This window comes from Dicentrarchus labrax, unplaced genomic scaffold (assembly GCF_905237075.1).
Source record: "Dicentrarchus labrax unplaced genomic scaffold, dlabrax2021, whole genome shotgun sequence".
Lineage (NCBI taxonomy): Eukaryota > Metazoa > Chordata > Actinopteri > Moronidae > Dicentrarchus > Dicentrarchus labrax.
This window is the reverse complement of record NW_026136703.1, coordinates 20,849,172-20,872,889: the sequence shown is the minus strand read 5'-3', so window position 1 is coordinate 20,872,889 and position 23,718 is coordinate 20,849,172. Positions and strand designations below refer to the sequence as shown.

Below are 23,718 nucleotides of genomic sequence, written 5' to 3'. Positions count from 1 at the left end.
ATGTCAGCCTTTAGCAATTTACACTGTATCTTGTGTGGTATGTTGTGTCAGAGCCCCTTTGTGTCCTTCAGCTGAAAAAGCGAGAAGTATTTATTTCTTGTGGTTAAGTACAACTCTCTGTTTCTGCTTCTTTTTTTCCCTCCTCCCAGGCGCCAAAATGTCTTTTTGTTTTTTTTTTTGTCTTCTCTCAGCTGCTGAGATGTGACCTTAATAAGCTCCACTGAGCTTTGTCAGCCATATGGGAACTGCAGCAACATCTGCACTGAAGAATATTAATCTGAAGCAAGTCCCCTATTTATGTATTCCTGATTTTATTAAAACACAAGAGATGTGTCCATCGGGTAACTTTTGGAAGTTTTCTTCACATCTATAATATAATAAGAAAGCAGGCTTGTACGGAGAAAAAGTAATTATCTTAAAGGACCAGTGTGTATGGTTAGGATTAGGTTGCAGATTGCAACCATTTGAATACAAATCAGCCTTCTAAGCATGTTGGAGAAACTATGGTGGCTGCGAAACTTACTAAAAACGCAAAAGGCCCAATCTACAGGCAGTGTTTGGTTTGTTTGTTCTAGACTATTGTAGATGGTGGTTCAACATGGCTGCCTCCGTAGAAAAGGACCCGCTCCCTCGAAGGATAAAAACGGTTAATTTCTAAGGTAACGAAAAAACTCTTCCTATTTTCAGGTGATAACATTACTGACTACTATGAATATGATATTCCTATTCTGCCAATAGCTCCTCCTAAATGTTACACACTGGACCTTTAAGTCTTTCAAAGATAAAAAGTATTATACAAGTACAAGAGGCTCAGCAAAACCTTATGTGAAGTTGTGGAGGCCAGAGCTTGCTAACATCGACCAGTTCCTCATTATATTTTCACACCAGTCCTGACACTAACAGCCTGTTAGGGCTGGTGCATTTTTCCTACTCCTGCCTGCCCCGAGACTTCACAGAAAGAGCAGCAGAAGTACAATCTTGGTATCCTCTACATACTGCAAACAGCAATGACACAAACCCACCATCTTACACAGACAATATGAACATGAAACCAGGTTCGTTGCAGCGTCGTCATACTGTACCTCGGCCATATCAATGGATCCCACTGCGAGGGTCTTGTAGCCCAAGATAGTTCGGTTCTTGTATCTCTTTCGCCTTTGCAGCATGATCTGCAGCTTGTTTCCTTCTCGCTTTAAGAAGTGAGGGTACTGAAAAGGGAGGAAACCAGGAAAAAGAAAGCAAAAGGTACAAATTACTCATTAATTTAACTGGTAGTGATGCTATTTTTATTTTTTATTGTGTATATTAAGATATTTCTTGTTCCTCTGTGCCATAGAGCTCCACTGTTGTCCAAAAACTATTACAAACACATCAGTGAGACACACTGTTGCACTGTGTGACATGTTTATTTGTTGAAATGAACTGTTTACTTTAGGATATTTTGAATTGATCCCACATACTGGAGTCCAATAAATACACTATTCACTACTATTCTAATAAAGCCCATGAAAGTAATAATACGTCTAATACGTTAAATATTATCGACTAAATAAGAAGTGATTTTAGTTTAAGTTCAGAAAAAAAACATCCTTAGTTACCTGTAAAGGCTTTAACACAATAAAAAAACTCTAAAATCTAATCTGCTTCAATATGTGGTTGAGCCACGCCCTCTTTAAACCAGTGAGAGGAACAAAGACAAAAACTTAAATGCAGAAATCTCTGAAATAACCAAAAGTATATATCTGTGACTTGTTTTTCAAGTTTTACATCCTCAGTAGGAACGAGGAAAGCTGCAAAAGTCTGAAAGAATTGAAAGAAGGACTAAAATATTGTTGCTTTTGATCTTTTTATGAGATAAAGAATATTGCCACCCTTATCTTTTTCACAGAAGAGCTGCATCTCTAAACAGTATTTCCGCAATACAGAAAAGAGGGCTTCATATCTCATTGATATCTAATGGAAGTTGGAACAGTTGCCATGGCAACGGGTGTAATAAAATTCATCCCACACACTAAAATCTCAGTTCAATGAAAAAAATGGCAAATAAAGACCTTCAAATTATTCATGAATGGTTTATTTGGTAACCTACGATGTTTATTTTGAACCAAACAGCAGCATGGTGATATGCTGCTGTTTGGTTACCTTGATTACCTGCAGTGAAAAGGTGAGAGCCAGATCGGTCTCCACAGACCCACTGGGTGGCAGCACTATCTCATGGGACCTCAAAATCCGTTTGGAGCCCTGTAAAAAAAAAAAAAAGAAAAAAAAAATTGTGGGAGTTTTTCCCCTGGAAGTACTCTGCATCTCTGCAGCAAAGGTGCACAGCATAAATAATTCAGCAAGATTCAACATATTTTAAGACACCATACTAGTATTAAAACATTTACTACAGAACTCTTGTACTTCACTGTGTATTTTGTGAATTTTACAAAGCAAGCTAAACTGTCTTATGTACATCTTTGAAGGCATTTGTGCTATTTTCTTCTTTCAGTAACGGGTTTGATTATTGTCAGAGTTAGGTTATAATATGATGTTGTGTCTCTTACAACATGACGGTGGAAAATTCTAAAAAGAACAATAAGTTATGGACTGAACAGTAAAATATAAACCACTCTGGCCATTCTTTTGCCCTTCATCATATACGGGACAGATGGACATTATATTTGTTTGTATGTGCAGCTCTTGTGTGTCTGTTTATTTAGCATACCTGGATTTTAACCGCTATGACCACAGAGATGAGCTCTTTATCAAGTTCTCTCATCACAACCAGCTTCTTCAGAGTCAAACTGCACAATCTGAGGAGAGAGAGAGAGAGAGAGAGAGAGAGAGAGAGAGAGAGAGAGAGAGAGAGAGAGAGAGAGAGAGAGAGAGAGAAATAATGTTTGATTTAACACCACAGGTGTGTTTTTAATATGCACAAACAGATGAGTCATTCCCACACACAAAAACAGACTGTGTATTCATGAAACAGTCACAAGTAAACAGTTTACAACTAAAAAAAACACATGCGGTATGTCAGGAAACACAGCATCAGTCAGTCAACAGGTTCAATGACTCTGTGCAAGTGTGATAATTTCACTTGTACACTTTCACAGTTTACAGTAGGTGTTAATTTGATGCAGACATAAATGTGTGAGGTCAGTTTTACCAAAGCCGACCAATACATTGGCACAGCCGATATTATTGGCAGCTTATCACAGATTTATGTGAATATGAAGGCTGATGATGAAGTATTAGGAAATGGCAACTCTTTTTAAAACATATTTTTGGGGGCTTTTATTGCCTATAATTGATAGTGATAGCTGAAGAGTGACAGGAAATGTGGGAGAGTTGAACCCATGGACCCTAAAGCAAGGACCCCAGCTACGGCAAATCTTAGCTGTAAAACGTTGGTTGTAAAATCCTTACCCAAACAGAGATACTTCCTGTAAAACCACAGCTTGTTGTTTTTAGATCTAAAGTAATAAATTCAATTTAACGCTAAAGTTGAACCAGTAGGTAGATTTAATTACATTTGAGAAAGAGCCAGATGATGTGTTTCCGGTCTTTACATGCTAAATGATCATGTCCTGGCTATATACTTATTTTCCAGGTGGTTCTAAACCCTCTGTGTCTGCTTGTTATATGCCAAAAATATCAACATAAAAATTCCACTTTTTTAACTCCTGTAAAACATTTTGGACATTTTTAATGCATTTTATTCCTCATTTGTAACACAGATTTTTTAAACCTGCATTATTCAGTAGCAAGCTTTCTTCTTTTTCTTCTTCTTCTTCTTCTTCTTCTTTGCTACCTTTGCTTTGTGCATTGCTGTGTGTATTACCACCACCTGTAGATCAGTGGAATAGTGTGAAACTATCAGCGGGAACAACATCACTTACTTTAAAATCACAAATATTAGCCAATATACCGTCAGATCTTTAAACCTCAAAAATCCAGTATTGCTCGGGCTCTTATTTTTACCAGATTGTAATCAAACACCTGACCTGTCGGTTCTAAAAAAAACACCTTTTCTCATCAGTGAAACCCAAAAAAGTGATCACCAGAGCGATGGAGGAAGAACTGGCTGAAGATCACAGAAACCTTTTCAAATTCCTACAGCAGGCTGAGCTAAATCCTCTTTTACTTGCAGACGGGCATCTGCCAGCAGAGCAGAATAGCAGCACTGAAGCAGGATGGTGGCGGGGCAGTCGGGGTGGCATTGTTAGGGCAGTGTGTGTGTGGGAGGGTGCTTTAACAAGCATGTCACGATTTTTTGAGACACTTCCTCACAAGACGAACGTGAAAAAGAAAAGCTTTTTTTTTTCAAGGAGCTTTTCTTTTGAGGCACTCTTTGGTTCCTTTGACTGAATCATTCAGAAGAGCTGCACTGAACAGGCTGGCTGCTCACAATCTGGAGGCCTGTTTTCAGCAGCCATTTATCATCCGGCTCTCCTTTTTACTGCAAAATTAAACAGTGTTAACGGTGCTGTTGGTTAGAATGACATCACTCCCACATTATTCTGGAGCATAACAACATGGCATTGAATGTTATTCAGCAGCGCGAATGGCTATTCAACTACAGTGAAGGTTTATTGTCACACAGAGTAAAAGATGTGGCTCAAAACTGCCATGAGTGACGCAGGAGATAGAAATGTGCTCAGTGCTGAGTGGAAAAAGCCCAGGGCAACATAATTACAATATCCACTGTCATTTAGTGTAAGGACTGAGGAGTTGACCTTAGGCGTAACCTAACTCCTCTCCAACTCTCCTACTTTGAAAAACTGGAGGCAAAACTTGGACGGATAGGTGAGACACAAAACAAAAAACAGCAGCGCTAACAGTCAAGGGCTTTCAAAACCACACAGTGTGCTGAGTGACATAATGCTGTGTCTCTGCAGCAGAGAGGTATCAATCAGGCTCGAGAGAGAGAAAGGAAAACATTGGGACGGGGAGTGAAGAAGTGACGACAATGGCAGGTTTGAAGAAGCCCCAGCAGGCTGAATGAAGACCTTTCTCTTCTTCAGCTGAGACACGGCCCAAGAAATCCCAGGCACAATGGACACAAGCCAATGAAGGCTCGCATTGTCTTCGGCCTGCTCTCACACAAACAATACGCAGCATTCTTGTACTCCTGTTTTATATTCTACCCTGTTTCCATTGGTTCCAAGCCCACAGCACCATCTATTTCAGTTATGCTAGGTGGCTGGATGCTGGTTTGCGTAGGCAGAGACAACCACATGATATCTGCCACACAGAGTGCTCTGCTAAAATGTCACATTTATCTTTTCTGGTGTTTAGATTCAACGTTTTGTTTTTTTATCCCTCACAATGGGTTCATCGTGCAGTATCTGTCCAAAGGAACAGCACTGAAATGCTATTTCTAGTGAAACACCATTTAATTTGTAAGAGGATCTGTGCTGACCCATTTCTCGTGGCATAACGTTCTGACAAGCGGAGATGAGTGCGACTTAAAGTGGGGGTATTTTCTGATTTTCGTGGACACATTTGTGACATTTTCCCACCAAACGTTCACAAAAAGTCCTCTGAAACTTTCTGAACTAACACAATGGTAGAATTGTTTATGAACGCTGATTGGATGACAGTATTGTTCACCCAACTTCTATGACAAAGTGCTTGAAGATTGTAAATTGAATTTGAAATCCACTTTTCGACTTTGAAATCACCTCCACTTTACGCAGCTATTGACCAAGTCAAAGTTTAAACTTCTCTCTCAAGTTCTCTTTTTTTATTCTTCACACTTTAGACATCTTTGTGTACAAATAATAGGACACAATGAATGCCTTTAAAGTTATATTGTCCAAAAGTCAAGTCAAATTTTAAATATATAGCCCAATATTCAGGGGGCTTTACAATCTGTCCTTAGACCTTCAATTTGGGGAAGAAAAACTCTAAGTAAAAGTAATCTAGAGGTTATTTAACACTTCACTTAACACTTCAGACATATATGTGTCTCAACTGAGCATCTGTCTGCAGCGATCCCACCTTTCTCATGCCAAATACAAATAGAGGCAGACTCTATCTTATTCCAGAGGATGGAGTTATCGTATCACACCTGGAGCAGATTGATAACAGCTAAAAAACCTCCAGCAGAAGAATAACTTGTTCTAAAAACTGTTCAGCCTTATATCTAACTATCAACTACCACAAACACATAGATGGGCTACGTCATTGCCTTCATAGGCGCTTGCTTTTACTGCTCTCTACCCCACACAGATAATTCAGTGGTGAACAGGGATAATATAAACAGGAGAACTATACATTACGCCTTCTGTCTGGCTGTATCGCTGGAGTCACTCCACCGACAAGTTATTGACACAGTTACGCTTGGTAGGAGTAAAAATTACACACAGTATATGGCGTAGAGAGAACAATGCATTTAAACATCTGGCTAGAATGTGTCTCAAAAGCATCTGGAGCACGATCTGGCTCTCTTTTTCAGTTACATTTACACTTTTTGTGAGGCATGAACAGGTTTATAAAGACAACATCTAGCAGTATATAAAGCCGATTCAAACCCTGAATTAGAAAAGCTTGAAGTTTTTATGTGACGTCACACTTTCATCACAATTTTATCTCATCACCAAAGTTGGTGAAGCAGGGAGAAGTTCTCTCTGTCCCTTCCTTGATACTCAAAGAATGATATATCAGAACACAGCCAAGTGCTGAGGACACACTCACTGCCACCAGCTAAAGCCTTTGTGCACCGAGCTTCTGTCTATGTTTACAGACATGCAGAAAGGCACACAGCTGCTGTTTTGGCGCCGTAGCAAAGAAACCTGTTCCGTGTTCGGTCCCCTCGACGCATCCCCAGAGGAGCTCTGGTCTGCTGAAACACACGGTATGCCGCCTGCAGCATGGCCTTGCCAAATCCTGATCCAGTGGCCAGATCAGCACAGATGCTCTGGCAAATGGCGTAGGGAGGACCGGCAGGCCCAGTGTGGTGCTGTGATAGCAAAATCACAATCACTTCATCGGGCCAAGAACAACAAACCAACAGGAATGTGTTTTGTTGTCACTGATGCCGAGACGTATCAACACGGTGCTGAATGCAAACACACAGCAGAGGGACAACAACACCTGATGACTAATGCCAAATCATATCAGACCTTCCACATTATGTTAACACGTATAAAATTCTGCTACGCTAATCGTTCTCGTCTACAGCCCGGATAGAAATAAAAAGATAAAGAAACCCAACAGTAAGAATGAGGCCACATAATGTAATGGGAATAACTGCTGCTTTACTACTACTCAGTCCCTCCAAGACGTTGCTGCGGTGATTTGACAACTTCTTTTGTCACAAATTCACAGGGATTGGGTGAATTTGTGTTACTTCATTTACTCACATCCTGCAGTTAAGTGAAATTTTGCAGCAATACGGATGCAGGGCAACAGCAGCACTGACAGAGCAGAGGGAGACCTGGAACATTTTGCAGCTTAAATGGACCGCCAGATTGGAAGGGTGTGCTTGGTTAGTGATTATGGAGGGTGAGGCATGTCATGTGTGTATAGTAGAGCTCTAGTGTACTGCCTGAACTAGCTCGCAGGCTTCGCTCCATTTTAATCCACTAAATGCATCCAATGTTTAGAGAAATGCCACAAGTATGACTTTTACTACATCTACTGCTCCTGCTTTACTGCTACTTGTAAGAATACCATCTGCTCCAGCTGCATTTGCACAAAAAACATCTATTACAATTACTACTACAACTGCAAGCCTTTAATAATCACTATTATAGCTGCTCCTGAACCTACTATTACCACTTTTGCTAATACAGTGCTTATGTACAGTAAGTCAAGTCAAGTCTGCATTATTTATGTATCCCAAAATCACAAGTTTGCCTCACAGGACAAAATTTGCTTTTGACCTTAACACGCTCACGATGCCAATGTCAACATGCACGCTTATGTAATGTTTACTATGTCCTTTGTTTAGTGTATTAGCATGCTAACATTTGCTGACATGCAAATTACAACCTAACACAAAGAACAGCTGAGGCAGGTGGGAATGTCATTAGTTATGAATGTATTTGGTCATAAACCAAAAGTAAATTTGGAAATGGAAATTTTCAGTGATGGCAGGAGATGAAAAGTTAACAAAAGTTATTATAATTAATCTTGAGAGGGGCATGAATGTCTCAGCCAACTATCACAGCAATCCATCCACTAGTTATTAGATATTTCAGTCTGAGCCAACTTAACATCCCTGAAGCCGCTAGTGTTGCTAAAACTGTCGAAAGCTGCTTTGAAAGTGTAAAATTGCTACTGATTGCATCTCTGGATCTTCATCTCTTGATTTGAAACAGGTCAGTAGACCCTTTCAGAGAAAATGTTTGGCTGAAAAAAGATCTATCATCAGAGACTGAAGGCACAATCTTGGGTGTCTCTGAGGATTTAAGAGATGACACCGTACACCTGAACCCAACCATGAACATATATAGATTTGCTTGTCTCCTGACATGCTGCCACTGGAGGAATCCAGATACTAACAGCATTTTTCAAGACCATCAAAACCTCAAAACTATTGGACATAATTACAAGAAGGCTTTATTTTTTCTGGCTGCAAACAGCTACTGATATGTTGACACTCATCTGACTGTGTACTGTCAATCTAATATTTAAACCTGTTCACATTCTTCCAATAAAATCTAGAAGTGTTTTTCAATCTATCATTTTCTATCATACAGAGCTAGAGAGTGGCATAAGACAGGTCAGAAAGTGAAGAGAGGTCGACTGCGTGGAGGTCGGATAACATAAACATCCGAGGTTCAGTTTCAACTCCTGGATTTGCTCCTTCTGTTAATAGTGAGAGTCGGGCAACTGTACACTGGGAGCCCTGCCGCACCGAGCAGCAACGATAATGAGATTTCCATACTTCACACTGCCACTTCCTGCTCTCCTGCACCGGACCACACACACACACACACACACACACACACACACACACACACACACACACACACACACACACACACACACACACACACACACACACACACACACACACACACACACACACAGGTACTTAAAATAGATGCTAGAACACGATGCAAGAATTCAGTTAAGAGTGTCAGATATCATGAGATCGTCGTAGGGCTTCCATTTGATTCTCAACAATGATGGGTATTCCACCCTAAGACAGACCAATGCATTTATTGTGTGTAAGTGAATCCTAGTTGTGCATCTGGAGTGAAACGAGTCCAGTTTTTAAAAACACTTAAAAAGCATGATCATTTAGCTAAAGAAATAAAAAAATAAACAACATGACATACTGATACTGTACAAGGCTGTTTTATCCAACAGCTGCTACACTGTATGTGGCTTATGTACAGATTGAAGCTTAGACCATAGGGCAACGGATAAACGAGAGGATTCACCATTTTATATCTCTGCATTCTTTTTGATTAGATATCACAGACAAGCTCGGTTCTTATTTAAAGTTACAGCTCCGTCTCTCTGGTGTGCTGTAATGGGATTATCGGCGCTGTTTCAGCCCAGGCAAAACATATCGTGAAACTGTGGTTTAGTAGTAAATAGCAAAGCTTTCAATATCATCACAAGAAATAAGGGCACTTCATGCCTTTTGAGACTTTCAATCCCTAAAAGAAAATCCAATTTCTGAATCTGCTGAATTGAAATTGGATTGTGGCCCACCTTGCGATCCTCAATAACACCTCAGGGCTGAGCAGAAAGAAGAAAATCATTTCAGAGCACTACAAAGTGGTCCTGACCTCCAGCTCCCACTCCTTACATAAACCTCAGTCTGGCTGAGCTGACACAGGACACTGCATCGGATTATATTGTACCACCTTTTTCAGCAAATTCACGATTGATCTGGACTTTTTCACTAGGGAAAAAAAAAAAGTTTTGTCAGCGTTTCCTGATTTCTCAATATTTATCTGGCATCAATAGTTCAGGTTTTGGCAGATTTGAGATTATTCCAGCTCTCTCAGGCAGCCTTGTAATGCCTTGTGACAATACACTATGTTCTGCCTTTTATGTGCACTCACACCTAGACTACACTAGAGTACACTGGCAAGGCTTCAACCCATGTTTGAGATTGTTTACTTGCTCAAAAACTCAATACTTTTCCCCACAGCTGTAAGCCAGAAGGAGTAGCCTCTTCAGAATATAATTGTACTTTATTATGGTCAATGTGTAGTTGAGTCTGTGTAAAACACCACTGAACAACCTATGATAACTTTAGCATGCTACATACAATACACACACTATCCAAACAATACACTACAGCCGCTGAATGCTAACATGTGCTAACCATATGTTAACATGTAAAGGGAACACAAAGGGAAGTTTAGACTGATGAAAGTTTGTGAAGTAACAGTTACACCACGTAACAAACTGCTACATGTTAATTAGTGAGCTTTAAAGGCGTTAATAGGAATTGAACTAGCGGATTCCTCTCATTTCCCGTCTTTACATTAAGCTTCTACTACTGTGTAACTCAATTTTTCGTGCATTCATCAACAATTCGGTTTCCCGCTGTTTAAAGCCCACTACTGCCACACTGGGCCACAAGCATGACTCTTGACTTTTCCTCATGTCAGTCTGTTCATGGATTCACACCAGTGACCTTTGGGTCACTTTGATATTACCACACTTGACCGCTCCGGGCAGGCTGAGTCAAGCTCAAACCAGGAACCAGGAAGGATCTGATTACCTCGTAATATTTGAAACACAAGACTAGCAGTGAATAAACAGACCCTGCACATGAACGCACACATGGAGAAGGGAGCTGCTCTAGGATTTGTTAATGTGAAACAAACAAATGAATGGTTCCAAACTGACCACTGACAGTCTGGACAGCCTCTGATAAAGCTGTTTGATTCAGACATATTGGTTTGCTTGCTCACACACTGCATGAATTTCCAGGGTTGCCATGGAAATATTGTTTTCTCCTCCATTGATGTAGGTTAACAGGCAACCATCAGTTATGAATAAAGTAGAGCCCAGTCAGACAGTGTGAGTGTGTGAGTGAGTGAGTGGTTGAACCTGAGTGCTTGTCTCTTTATAGGCTGGAATGCATTAAGAGTCAACTTAATACGCGTCATATTGATGCACTTCTTCTGTTCTGACATTTCCATGAGGGCACCACGGTCAAGAGAGCTGGAGCATCATGGGACCGGCTCAACAGAGCAATGCGTTTCACTACCACATGTTTCATGTAGTCATTTATCACTGTTGTCACATCTGAGCAATGAGAAATAAACCTGAAATTGTATTCGGTTTATCCCCCAAAATATCTGCTTTACAATAACTCTCTAATTAAAAACAAACTATACAACTCAGTGTGGAAGTTCAGTTTTGCATTGGACTAAGTGACAGTGACTCAACAAAATGGAACTTGCTGACCCGTTAAAGCTGAGATACAAACGGCAGTGTTTTGCACCGTTGCTCAAGGTTGATGGATGAATGCTTCCTGCATGCTGCATTCCCAAAGCTGTTCAAAGAAACTGCTACTGTGTTGGCCAGGTAATTAATTGCATTCCTTGAACCCTGCCTGGATTACTCTTGCCCTATGACATGGAAGACTGTGCTGAAAGTACCCCGACCACTAGAGGCTACATAAAGGCCAGAAAGGAATGCTTTATATGGCATCTGAGTGTCAGTCTACAGGTGTTAATGGGCCCAGTTTATACCATAAATACCACAACATATATAAAACCTTCCCTGACAGGCAGAACTAGAGGGGCAAGTTTCCGCTGAATGCTCTTTTGTTGGTTATTAACGATGAACAGGAAAGGTTAACTGTTGTTATTGCCCCCTGCAGTCTGAACTGTCGTACCTCACTGTGTTGTCACCTGTCATACTGTAAACTCTGTGTTAACTTGTTATGGCCGCTGCCAGCCAACATGTCACATTCATTTACACACTGTAGTGACATGCAGTTAATCTAGCCAACTTTCCAAGTTCTAATGAGCCCCATTAGTCTACAGCACGGGTTTTCAAACTACAGTGTGTGTATTACTGCTGGTACGCAATCTGCCTCTAGTAGTACACAGTAAAGTAAACTCATTAAAAATCATTTTATACTATCAAAATACCACAAAATTCTGAATGAAAGCACTTAAACTATGAGATTGCTGAAATGCAATTTAAAATAAGTTTTGCATTTACTGTTATATTCTTTTTTAATATCATGCCTGCTACGTAGTCACACTAATACACGTAGCACACATTTGTGATTAGTTATGAGCAAAAATGTGATGCCAGATAGTAAGCAGAGGTAAAATAACCAGTTAAAAAACAGCAATCGTGGCTCCAAATGGGAACTATAAGGAAAACAAGTGTGGACCAGGAGTTCTCCTTTTCCACCAGATTAGATCTGTTCTGTTCTGTATTCAACAACAATCAATAATAAATAATCTTACTACGCTACTGTATTTTAACATCAATTATAATGTTTGTACTTTATTAGGATATATACAGTGTCTATAAGACTGCTCATACATTAAATCTTATGTGTGTGGTTGTCTGTTCTCTAACATGGCTTCTGAATATAATCATGTGTAGTAGTGAAAATCATCACCCTGACCCTGCCTGGACCCGCCTCTCATGCAGCTCATATTTCTCCCAGAGCGTGAATGTAGTGTGTCAGAGAGAAGAAGTGACCTAAATTCTCATGTCTCTTGGGAGTTATGGAAAATCAACATCCTTCTGTCTCTTTCCATCTTTCTCTCAGTCTAGAAATCCTCCCCCCGTAAGTATCTCTCACTTTGTGACTCACTAAGAAAAAACGTGAAAACAAGCCTTCAGAGACACTCTGAAACAACTCCTCAGCTGCAGGAAATAGAGTGCATTTTGAGAAATGCCATTTTCCAGTAGACTTATAGAGGAAACTTGGAGCGGCTGTGTAGAAAGACAGTTTTTTCCCTGTCAGACCACAGATCCTTCACCTGTCAGTGAATGAAAAATGTCACATGGGAGGCGTGGCACAGGCACAGGAACCCATAGAGGCCTCAGGGAACAGAAAAAGGAGTACAGTCTCACTTTCTCCATTGCACAAAAACTTTCTGTGGAAACAACTTTGTTGCAAAGAGAAACTTAAGCTCCTGTAAATACACATTTCAGAACTGAGGTTTAATGTGCTGTAAGACTTTAAGGAAGGAGCAAAAACCCCACATTTCTTTTTCTATCAAATGGAAGCCAAAATGTAAATTTTAATGGCAGAGACTTCCCTTTAGGATTAATTCATGACTAGAGGCTAGAAACCTACTGAAGCAGAGGTGCTTTTAAATATTAGCTACCTGTAAATGTATTACTTCATTAGAAATAAAATCACCGCCATATATAATCTTTTGCACCTTATACTTACAATCAAATCCAAATCTTTTCCTCCAGAACACATATGCTTCTGAGAAATGTTAAATGTCGTACGATGTGTGCAAGAACATAAAATAAGTCCATTAATCAAAAGAGGCCATCCTCCGTTCAGTGTCCATTTTAGGACATTTCAGACTTCACTGGCTCAACATCCATCACTCTAAAGCTGTCAGCTGTCATTTGTCAGGCTTACACTCTGACCTTTAAGGTAATGTTTGCATTTTATCATGCTTATACTGTAATTATACTGTGTCTACGTTTTGAGGAATAGTCGGCAGGGATAGGAAGGATTTTCTTTGTTATAACTTGCTATTGTTCCGACATCAATATTATTTATTGAATTTGCAGTAAATAAGGTTCAGTTACCTTGAACAAAGAACCGTGTACGTTTGTTTCAGACTCTTGAAGGTCACACACACACACACACACACACACACACACAGATATCAATTAAAAGGAAGCCTTTTATAAATGTGTGCAGATACTTCCTCACTGAATGACTGGGAGGACGAAAACAATGTGAATCTTATGCTATGAACTTTGCAGGCACTGGATATCAACAGGAGACCTGTGGGCCAGTTTGGGGCGGAACAGTGGTTCTCAAACTTTTTCTTCAATTTCAGAGGCGGAAAAAAGTTCACATCCCATCACCCCACAATTTTAAGCTCTCATTAACAAAGAGAGGGTTATCAAAACTAATGACAAAGGATCAGAGTTGAATTTATCATCAGAAAAATCTTGATTGTTTATTTCCTTACATAAATCATATTCATTAAACTTTGTTGCTCATCCACACCCAACCTTCAGTGGCTCCACAGTTAGACAACCACTGGGCTTGAAGAGACAGCGCTCTCCACCACCACCTACAATGCACTAAATGAGGGAAAATGCTTGTAGACTTGCAGAATCTTTGCCAAGAAGAACTGAGGCCGTTCTGGAGGCTTGTGGTAGCCCAACGCCACAAGACAATTAGTCTAAGGTTTGTACTTCAACTTGTCACCCATCTGTATTTTGGAGCATTCAAAGTTTCACCAGTGACTGAACTGAAGGATTTCATGGATGTGACAGGAAACCTGCTGCAGCTTAAGTACAGTATGTTTATCCCTCTGACAGGCTACATCAAAAACTAAAACCTTCAGTTCTCTTTAGCTTTTAATCACACCGTTAAGTACAGTGAAGGTAACAGGTTCTGTAGCAGCTTATATGTCCATCAACAGCCGTGTGCTCTGTCAAAGTGCTCTTAATGAGTCAGCTAAATGCCTGTAATATATATATACACACACACACACACACACACACACACACACACACACACACACACACACCGGTATATGAAACGGCCATTAACTTTAAAAAGGAAAATCAATCATCTAACACATCTTTTAGTTCCCCACACATCTGCTAGCAAATTATAGACTTCATAAACGCTTTTTCTACAGCTGTAAGAGCAGAGCGTTTAAGATGTGATTGTAATTGCTGCTTGTTTATCTTTACATCGAGGTGTGCAGCCTGTGCACACATCTGTGTTTCCTCTCTGATGAGGCGACTTGGCCTCTTCATCACACCCTTTCAAACTTAAGGCTGAGATTCGGTGAGGAAACATCTTGCACCTGTCGCACAGGACGGACACGCGAGGGATGATTGGTGGGTTACCGTCACTATGGCAACTGGGATCACACATGCTGCAGCTTACTGTGCACAGTATACAGTGGGCGTGTAAGCACTGAAATGAGATCTTGTGGCATGCTTTGACATCAAAGAAGAAGCCAGGTATCACATGGGACACGGTGTCCTGCCCAACTGCCAGGCCCAGACTGAAACCTGAGACGCAAACATTACAGACGAATACTGCATCCAAGCTATTTAAATACAACCCTATACACACATACATCCTCACACAGCAAGGTCAGGGCTGCGTCAGAGCCGGTGGCATCCTACTCTAAACATGCCTCACACACTGACCGACATGCCATACCAACACCCTCTGTAACACCACAGCTTGCCCACCATGCACCTGCCTCGCCCGCTGCAGACAGGAGATAAATAAATAAAACACACGACTGAATTCTTTCTTTCAAGACATTTCTGCTTTGTTGAGCATTACAGAGTGGAGAGAGGCCAGAAAGGTGAGTGAGAAGAGAGTGGTGGAGATCTGACGGTGGTTAGAGGCCACGCACAGCAGCTGTGTCCCAAAAGCACTACTATAAGTATACACTGTATACAGGCTTATCTTACAGTTGTCAATTCACTGTCATGGCTTCTAGTAAAAAAAAAAGCTTTGGTTCACCATTATTTTGTCTTTAGAGCAGAAAGGGGAACAACATCCCAGAATCCCAGTTATTCCTTCCAGCTGTGAAAATGGTCTATGGCCTGAATTTGCTTAATGAAAAGCAAGGACTGTTACATTCCCCTTTGTTTGTTAGGTTGTTGTGGGCTCTCTGTTTAAAAAAAGAAGGCACAGTAAACATGTCTTTTTTATAAATATGAGACATTATAACATCTGTTATGATCTGTTGTCCTGTCAAAAGACACATTTGTTCCACACTGTTTTATAGAATACGTGAAAGTTACGCTAGTGTTTGTGACATGACATGTAATAATAGTTGTGATATGTTTGAAATGAGGATGGTTACTGAGAGAGAAATGAGGAAAAGAGACATGGCAAGGAGAATAACAAATAATATGTAATAGAGGATGTGGGTGATTTTGGGTCTTATTAGGCAACAGCAAGGTCCATCCTGGACTTTTTCTTTTGTCACTTTTCTTGTTAAAAAACATTATATTGAAAATCACCACTGAGACAGAACAATTAAAAGTTGCTACTGATGTCCAAAATCTAACAGGAAGAACTTTTTTTAGTGACAACCCTGATTTTAAAGGAGAATGTTTTCCTGTCTGACCTCAGTACGTTAACTAGCTCGTCTTCTACGCTGGATTCAATAATAAACACTGAGCCGTGGTCATGACAGCTCGACTCCAACACGACCTCTGCTGAAATCAAACCTCAGCATGGTGAGACATTTGGAGAGTGAGCACAATACCACAACAGGATACTTCACAATGACTTTGCTATTTAAAATATTTAAAATATCCCCTCTACATTATTAACTGCATGGGTATAAGAGCATAACACAAGTAAAGACATATATTTGATCTTTTCTTTGTAGTTACCAAGATTATTACCTAAAACTAAACTAAAAGCTAAAATTAGGTGTAAACATTTTAGTTAACTGAAATAAAAATAAAAAACAACTGACCAATAAATAAAATTAATATATGTGTCTTTGTCAATTTGGTTAAGTTTGTCAACACAACAAGCATGAGTCTAAAATACATGACCGTGAATCAATCATCTTCACAAAGTGTTGTGTTTGTATTGTAATACCAATTCTGAACTTCTTACATCTTAACTTACTGAAACTAATAGAAATTAAACTAAAACTAAACATTTTTAAACAATAAAAACTAACTAGCAAAACCAACTCTGGAAACTAACTGAAACCAAACGGAGTTGAAAACAAAAATTTAAAACAAAAAAAAAATAACCAAAACAAAACTATATTAACTCGTAGTAGTAACAACACTGTCCTACATTACTTTCCCTCAGGTTAAACATATGTACACCAAACTGTGACCATTGTTCGCTCTTTTAAATGTGTCATTAGAGATTTATTCTGTTCCTAAAAGAAGCATCTGTTCTTGTTTTTTATCGTCCATCAAAGTGGCGAGGCCAAGTGCTGAATTTGTAAAAGCCATAAACTCGTTTTAGTCAAGAAAGGCTAAGAGTGATGATTAGACCCTTTTCTTGTTTTTCTTCCCTCCTGTGGGTCGGCATTATCCCGGTGGAGTGAGGCACGGGGTGAGATGCCAGGAAGCCTTTGGGATGGAGGGCAGGGAAGGGGGAGCCCGTGTGCTGGATCTGTGCCCAGACTGGCCCCGAAACCCCTGGTCCTGCATCCCCAAGCTCAGCTAACATCCATGAGGTTGCAGGTTTGCGGCAAAGACTGACTTTATATATAGAGAGAGACACAGAGAGGAAAGAAATGAAACAAGAGAAAACAAAGCAGAGAGATATAAAAGTGAAAGTTTTATAATAACGAGAGTGTGAGAACAAACCAAAGAGCGAAAGAGAAAGAGAGCAGCACTCACAAAGTCACAGCCCGGTGCAACAATTTATTTTAGTTGGTGCAAAAACACTTTTGACAGCCAACCGTCTTTGTCAGGGTTTTGGTTTCAAGCGTTGACATCTGCCAGCCTACGACTGCCAATTACTGCCCCTTCCTGGAGAAGTATACTCTCAGCAGGAACACAAGCATGAGACGCCGACAGGAAAGGTTGTTTTTACTCAGCGTGGGACTATATTATTTACTAATGCTCCGATTGTTGTTGTGGCACTTGTCGTTTTAATACAGGAGGAGTTAAAGGCTGACAATGGAACATGAAACAACCATAAAATCTGACAGCCTCAGATGACTTCTGTCTGACTTACTCGTCTTTTTTAATCAATCAGTGAAACTTTTGTGTTACTTGCATGCTAAACTGTGTGTAGTATAAAATTATGTAAAAATATAAAAAGTAGGACAATGAAGGCTGAGATTAAAAGAAGAAAAACCCAAAAGTAAAGTATAGTGGTGGAAGAAGGATTCAGGCGGCCCCTGTGGACAGATGTGGTAGTGTTTCTACCATCTCGATCATTGATTTCAAGGGGAATCTGACCCAGATGCAGGTGTTAAAAACAACTATATAGAAATAATCAATGTTCTCGCTGATGGTCTTGTTTGTTTATGTAGGTCACGTAGAGGCATCAGTATTAAACTGAGACTGTTTCATAACTAGTTTAAAACTCCTTGTAGTACATTTAAGTAAAAGTAGCAATACGTGTTTATACAAATTCTTTATTATAAACAAAAATCCTGTACTCAAAGCCCTACTAAAGTAATAAAGTACAGAAGTAGTATAAAGTAGCAAGATACACTTATATATAAGTGTATATATAAGTTCTACTTCTGCAATAAAATGGCTCCTGTGGCTGATAAATTATAATATATTATATTATAAGAATATTAAAGCACCAGCATGTAGGATTTGGTGGCATCTAGCGGTGTAGTTGCAGATTCATTCTTCCCCTTCAAGCGCGAAGGAGAAACATAGAAGATGCCCCACAGCATCTGTAGATAAAACCAGCTCATTCTAAGGTAACTATATATTCAGGGGATTATAGGCTTATAAAAACATAGTTATGAATACTATATTCTATTTCTGCCAATAGATCCTCTTAAATGTTACACACTGGACCTTTAACACTGATGCATCAATGTGTACGCAGTATTTTACTGTTGGAGCTGGTAGAGGAGCTAATACTTTACATACAGTTATTTCTAATTCAGGTCGTCTTCTAAGATAAATATGACAGGTGTGGGATGATAAATGACGCAGGAAAGAAGAAAAAACAAAGTTATGCTGCAGAAATCTGTATTCATTTTTCAGTCTTTCTTAATCTTTGGGGGTTTGAGTTTTACTTCTTTGGTATTCAAATCACAAACAACAGAGGAGCTCAGAGGAGAAATGTCTCTTTGGTGGAGCTGCTAACAAATCACAAACATCCGAGACATGGAACTCCAACTAGACAAAGATTTTTTGGTAAGAGGTCACAAGCCAAAAAGGTTCGGAACCACTGGTTTAACCTTTTAAATGCAGTTTAATTTAAAATGAAAAACGTCTAATAAATAAATATAGTGAAGAAAAAAGTAGCATACAGTGGAATTACTCAAGTCTAAGAACCTCTAAACTGCACTTAAGTACAGTACTTGAGTAGAGTTACTTTCCACCACTGCTTACACAAGCATGCAAACACACCAACACACTCCTGTACACACTCTGGCACAGACACAGGAGGAAGAATCAACTCTGACACTGATTGGACACAACAACCTGTCCTCAGTGACTAAGCCCTTAACATGTCTAACTCAGACATCAACTGTAAAAACATGACAGCTGTATCGGTTAATTACAGATTCACTCAGGGAAGGTAATGGTTTACCTCGGATGTCAGAATCAGGGCAGAGGGCGACCCTCCTGGTGCTCCAGCGCTGGCTCATGACAGAGTAACGCTTATTCACCTTTGACAAGTGCAATAAAGTGCAAAAACATCAGTGCAGTGATCTGAGAGTATCACAAAGTGTCCTTTTCCAGACACTGAGAGGAAAAGACAAGAAGTCAATCATTACTACACATGAAGGCCGACAGCTACAGTCGGAGAGAAAAGACACTAATGAATCTTGTCAAAACTGATTAGGATTAAATTAAGAAACACCCCTGAAGGGACACAACTCATATTGTATAATTACAAACCAAACATCAAACTTAACTGGAGGCTGTGTGAGCATCTCATACAGGGCTTTTGTTTTAACTACACAGCCCTTTACTATGAGACAGATTCCCTTCTCTTCTTAGAAGACTTGCAAACGTGTACCTTTCTGCAGCAGCAGAACCATAACAGCCAGAGGCAACAGTGCATTTACTCAAGTACTGGACTAACAGTGCAATTTTTATGTACTTTTCATGAGTATTTCCATCATATTCTACTTTATACTTCTACTTCACTACATGTCAGAGAGAAAAAAATTTAGTTTTCACTTCACTACATTTAATTAATAGCTACAGTGCTTTTTAAATAAAGTTTTTACATACAAAACACAAGATCAGTTTTCAAATTATGATCCATTGTTACAGATTAAACCAAAAGTATGGCCAATGACAACAATAAAGTACTGCTTACATCAATAATAATGATCCAATAATATAACAGTACAACACATTATTATTATTACTACTACTACTATCTTCCCCCAGAAGTAAACTCAAAGATTTCACTCCAGAAATATGTCCTTGGTGTATGTATATAAATAATGGTGTATGTTGTTTTATTTGATGTATTTTCTGTTATTCTATAAATTGTATTTTCTTTTTCAATGTATGTAGCATGAAGGGACAATTGTGAATGCTTTCCAGGCGCCTTTAATTGAGTGATTTTATACTGTGTTATTGCTAGTTTTATGTAAGTAAACAGTTTAAAAACTTCTGCTCCTGCTCAATCATTTCGCCATCACTCATGAAGAATGTTCTGTGTCAGCAAACTTCAATATTACATTTTCTTAATCCCTGTTGGGAAATTTGTCCTTTTGACCCCTTCTGTATCTAAAACAGTCCTGCAATAAATCCTACCCTAACTGTTTGACCTTGCTCCCGGTCTTTATGCTAAGCTAAGCTAACCAGCTGCTAACAGACATAAGAGTGGTATTCTAAGCCAACTGTTGGTGAATAAGCACATTAAAAATGGAGAACTTTTCCTTTAAGACTCTGCAGCCCTTTTTTTTGGTTGCTGCACAGTTCAGTCTAAATATCGGAGCACTGAGCACTAAAATGAGCATATTAGCATACAGTTGAGTATCTGCGGCCCCAGTGGGAGTTGACCCTTATCCACTGCAGTGTTAGTACCCTGATTTACTCTCTGAGCTCTACAGGACAGGGCTGCTAACACCCTGATAACACCGTGTCAGAAAAACATGCAAGTTGTAGCAGATGAAAAAGGTCCAAGCCGAGCTTTGCTGTGGTGGGCAGACCGCACAGTCGCACCACACACACACACACTCACACACACACACACACACACACACACACGCTATAATCAATCTGCTGTGGTTCTTTCCCATTATTCAGACGTGTGCCAGGGGCTCTCCAGTGCTCAGCTGCTCATGCAATATTCAGCTTTGGGATTTACCGGCTGGCTGGGGAGACGGTGTAGTGAAGTGACAGAGCAGAGCCTGGTAGGGGTGCGTGTGTATGTGTGTGTGTGTGTGTGTGTGTGTGCGGTCCTTTGTGTGTGTGTGTGTGTGTGTGGCGGCCTGTTTGTGTGTGTGTGTGTGTGTGTGTGTGTGTGTGTGTGTGTGTGTGTGTGTGTGTGTGTGTGTGTGCCTGTTTATGTGTGTGTGTATCGGTCACAAAGCTCAGGACACACCAAGCCTAAAATAGATTTGAGTTCAACCTGTCTGACAAGAGAAGACAGCTAGGACAGGAAGTGTATAAGTCTGTGAATGAATGTGTACTGGAGTGCAGTATGTACACACACACACACACACACACACACACACACACACACACACACACACACACACACATGCATGCACAGACACAAACAAATCCTCACTTTAAGTAAAAACATTTTCAGATATATACGCTTTTTCACTTTCTGATGGAGTTAGATGAGAAGATTCATACCGCTCTCATACCCGCCTGTTCATCTGAAGTTACAGCCATCAGCTGGTTAGCTTAGCTTAGCATAAATAGTGGAAACAGAGGGAAACAGCTAGCTTGGCTCCGTCCAAAGGGAACCAAATCCACATACCAGCCCCTCTAAAACTCACAAATTAACATTATATCTTGTTTGATCAATCCAGAGGCTTTCGAACTGTGAGCCCATTAACTTGAATTATCAGGTTTATCATCAATATCCAGATAATGCAGTGATAGCTATCTGCATCCATGGTTACACTGTAGACAGAAACTGCAAAGAGCTAATTTGGCTTGCTTTTAATGGTGCTGTAAATACATATAGGCCACAGAAAATCTGACAGCTAACTAACTGACTCCATGGCAACATCATACTTCTTGTCCTTTCAGAAATATTTCAAACTTTGCTTTTCCTTAACTCACAGTAAAGCTGGTAATCCTTCATTTGGAGTTAAAACATTAAAAACTAGGGGTGAACAAGGTCAACAGAGGACATATGATAAAGGAACACACACACTATAGACCCACCCGTACATGCAGTATAAAATAAAAGCACAAATGCATACACTTATACACTCATACACATTCATCCCCTCTTTGAAGTGGCTGAGGTTCATACATAAACCGTCTGCCTCCATCGCTCATGAATAATAAACAGACAACTGGAGGCAAAGTCTAAACTCCGTCCTGAGCGGTGCCCTCGCTTCCTATAAACCACGCTCATATTTGCTCAGTGAATCTGTGTCAGTAGATCATTAAGCTCTGAAGGCCAACGGAGTGGCAGGAGATAGATGCAGCTCTGCTTTCGCCTTTTCACACCTCTCCCTCCTTCACCACCACAACAACAACAAGCTCTCCTCATGAAAAGGAGGCTGAGGATTTTCCTCCACGGTGCCAAACACAGGAATGCCATTACTTGTTAGGTGGAGGAAATACAGAAGGAGAAAAGACATTTTATATTTTTATCTTTAAAGCACAAAGGGGAAAAATGTGAGCTGCGATTCTACCTTGGTATTACCTAATTGGCTCTGCGGGAAACTCCATAAAAGGAATGTGAGTGAATGTGTGCACATGAAAGATAGAGTAAGAGACATCTACACGTTTGATTTATGCTGAAATAAACAAATAAACAGTGTAGTGTGTTAAGAACATATTAATTCATGAGAAGAGGAAAAACTCAACTTGGCAAAATGTATGAAAATATAAAAGACACTTGGCATTTTTATAACGTACACAATTAAGCGTAGGAGAAGAAGAAAACATCAGCTGCATTTTAAATATAGTATTCCTGTATTTGGTTCGGAGTAAACAACCTGCAGTTGTGTGTCTGAGTATGAGAAAGATAATTTAAATTTTTAATTTGCACAGCAGGATAATAATGAGCACAAAAAGAAATTGTGCAAGCTTCAAAAGGATTAACCCCCGGGGTCTAAGACATAAAAAGCGTCTCGAAATGAAACTGCAAGAGGAAAGAAGAAAACAACAGCAGTGAGACGACAAATATCAAAACTAAATTGGACTAGACAGGAGCTAAATGACAGTAAAACTCAACCAGGGAACAAAACAAAGCATTAATAACACATACATTAGTAGCAAGTAAAAATAAAAGGAGTCTCTGCTGCAGTGGTTGTCAAACGTCCTTGAGGTAAATCCCATTAAAACATACTCTTCCAGACACTGACAGTTTATTTTTGGGGCTCTGTTTTCACTTTCTTTTTCACTTCTTCCGTCTGTGCTTTCAGGTGTATTGTTGCTAAGTTTGAACTACAAATCAATTTCTTGATTTTTCACATGTCATTCAATATTGAAGTCCCTGCTCACAGTAAACAAACATCAGCGTGAATATGGTCACATTAGTTGCTTTCTTCTTCTTCTGCAAGGTTTGACAGCACTTGACTTCACAGTTGCATTGAAAATAGGAATATTGAATATAAAATGTGGTTTATTGAACTTATTATGGTATAATTATTGTAGAAAGTCTGCATGAACAAAACAATCTCACATACTCCCCGCAGAACTAACCCTATAGGGGTACATGTACCCCAATTTGAGACTAGTTTGCTGGTTCATTTAAGGACATTAAGG

At 39.8% G+C, this 23,718-nt stretch overlaps 1 protein-coding gene across 5 annotated transcripts in view; it reads right to left on the bottom strand.

Moving 5' to 3' along the window:
• Positions 1 to 23,718, bottom strand: part of pacs2 (phosphofurin acidic cluster sorting protein 2) — a 62,989-nt gene that overhangs the window by 19,427 nt on the left and 19,844 nt on the right. For all 5 annotated transcript variants that reach the window (XM_051396024.1, XM_051396026.1, XM_051396025.1 and 2 more), the window contains exons 2-4: positions 2,708 to 2,795; positions 2,152 to 2,241; positions 1,083 to 1,208 (exon numbers count right to left, since the gene is read on the bottom strand). In XM_051396024.1, coding sequence (XP_051251984.1) covers positions 1,083 to 1,208; positions 2,152 to 2,241; positions 2,708 to 2,795 — 304 coding nt within the window. The remainder of the gene's footprint in view (positions 1 to 1,082; positions 1,209 to 2,151; positions 2,242 to 2,707; positions 2,796 to 23,718) is intronic.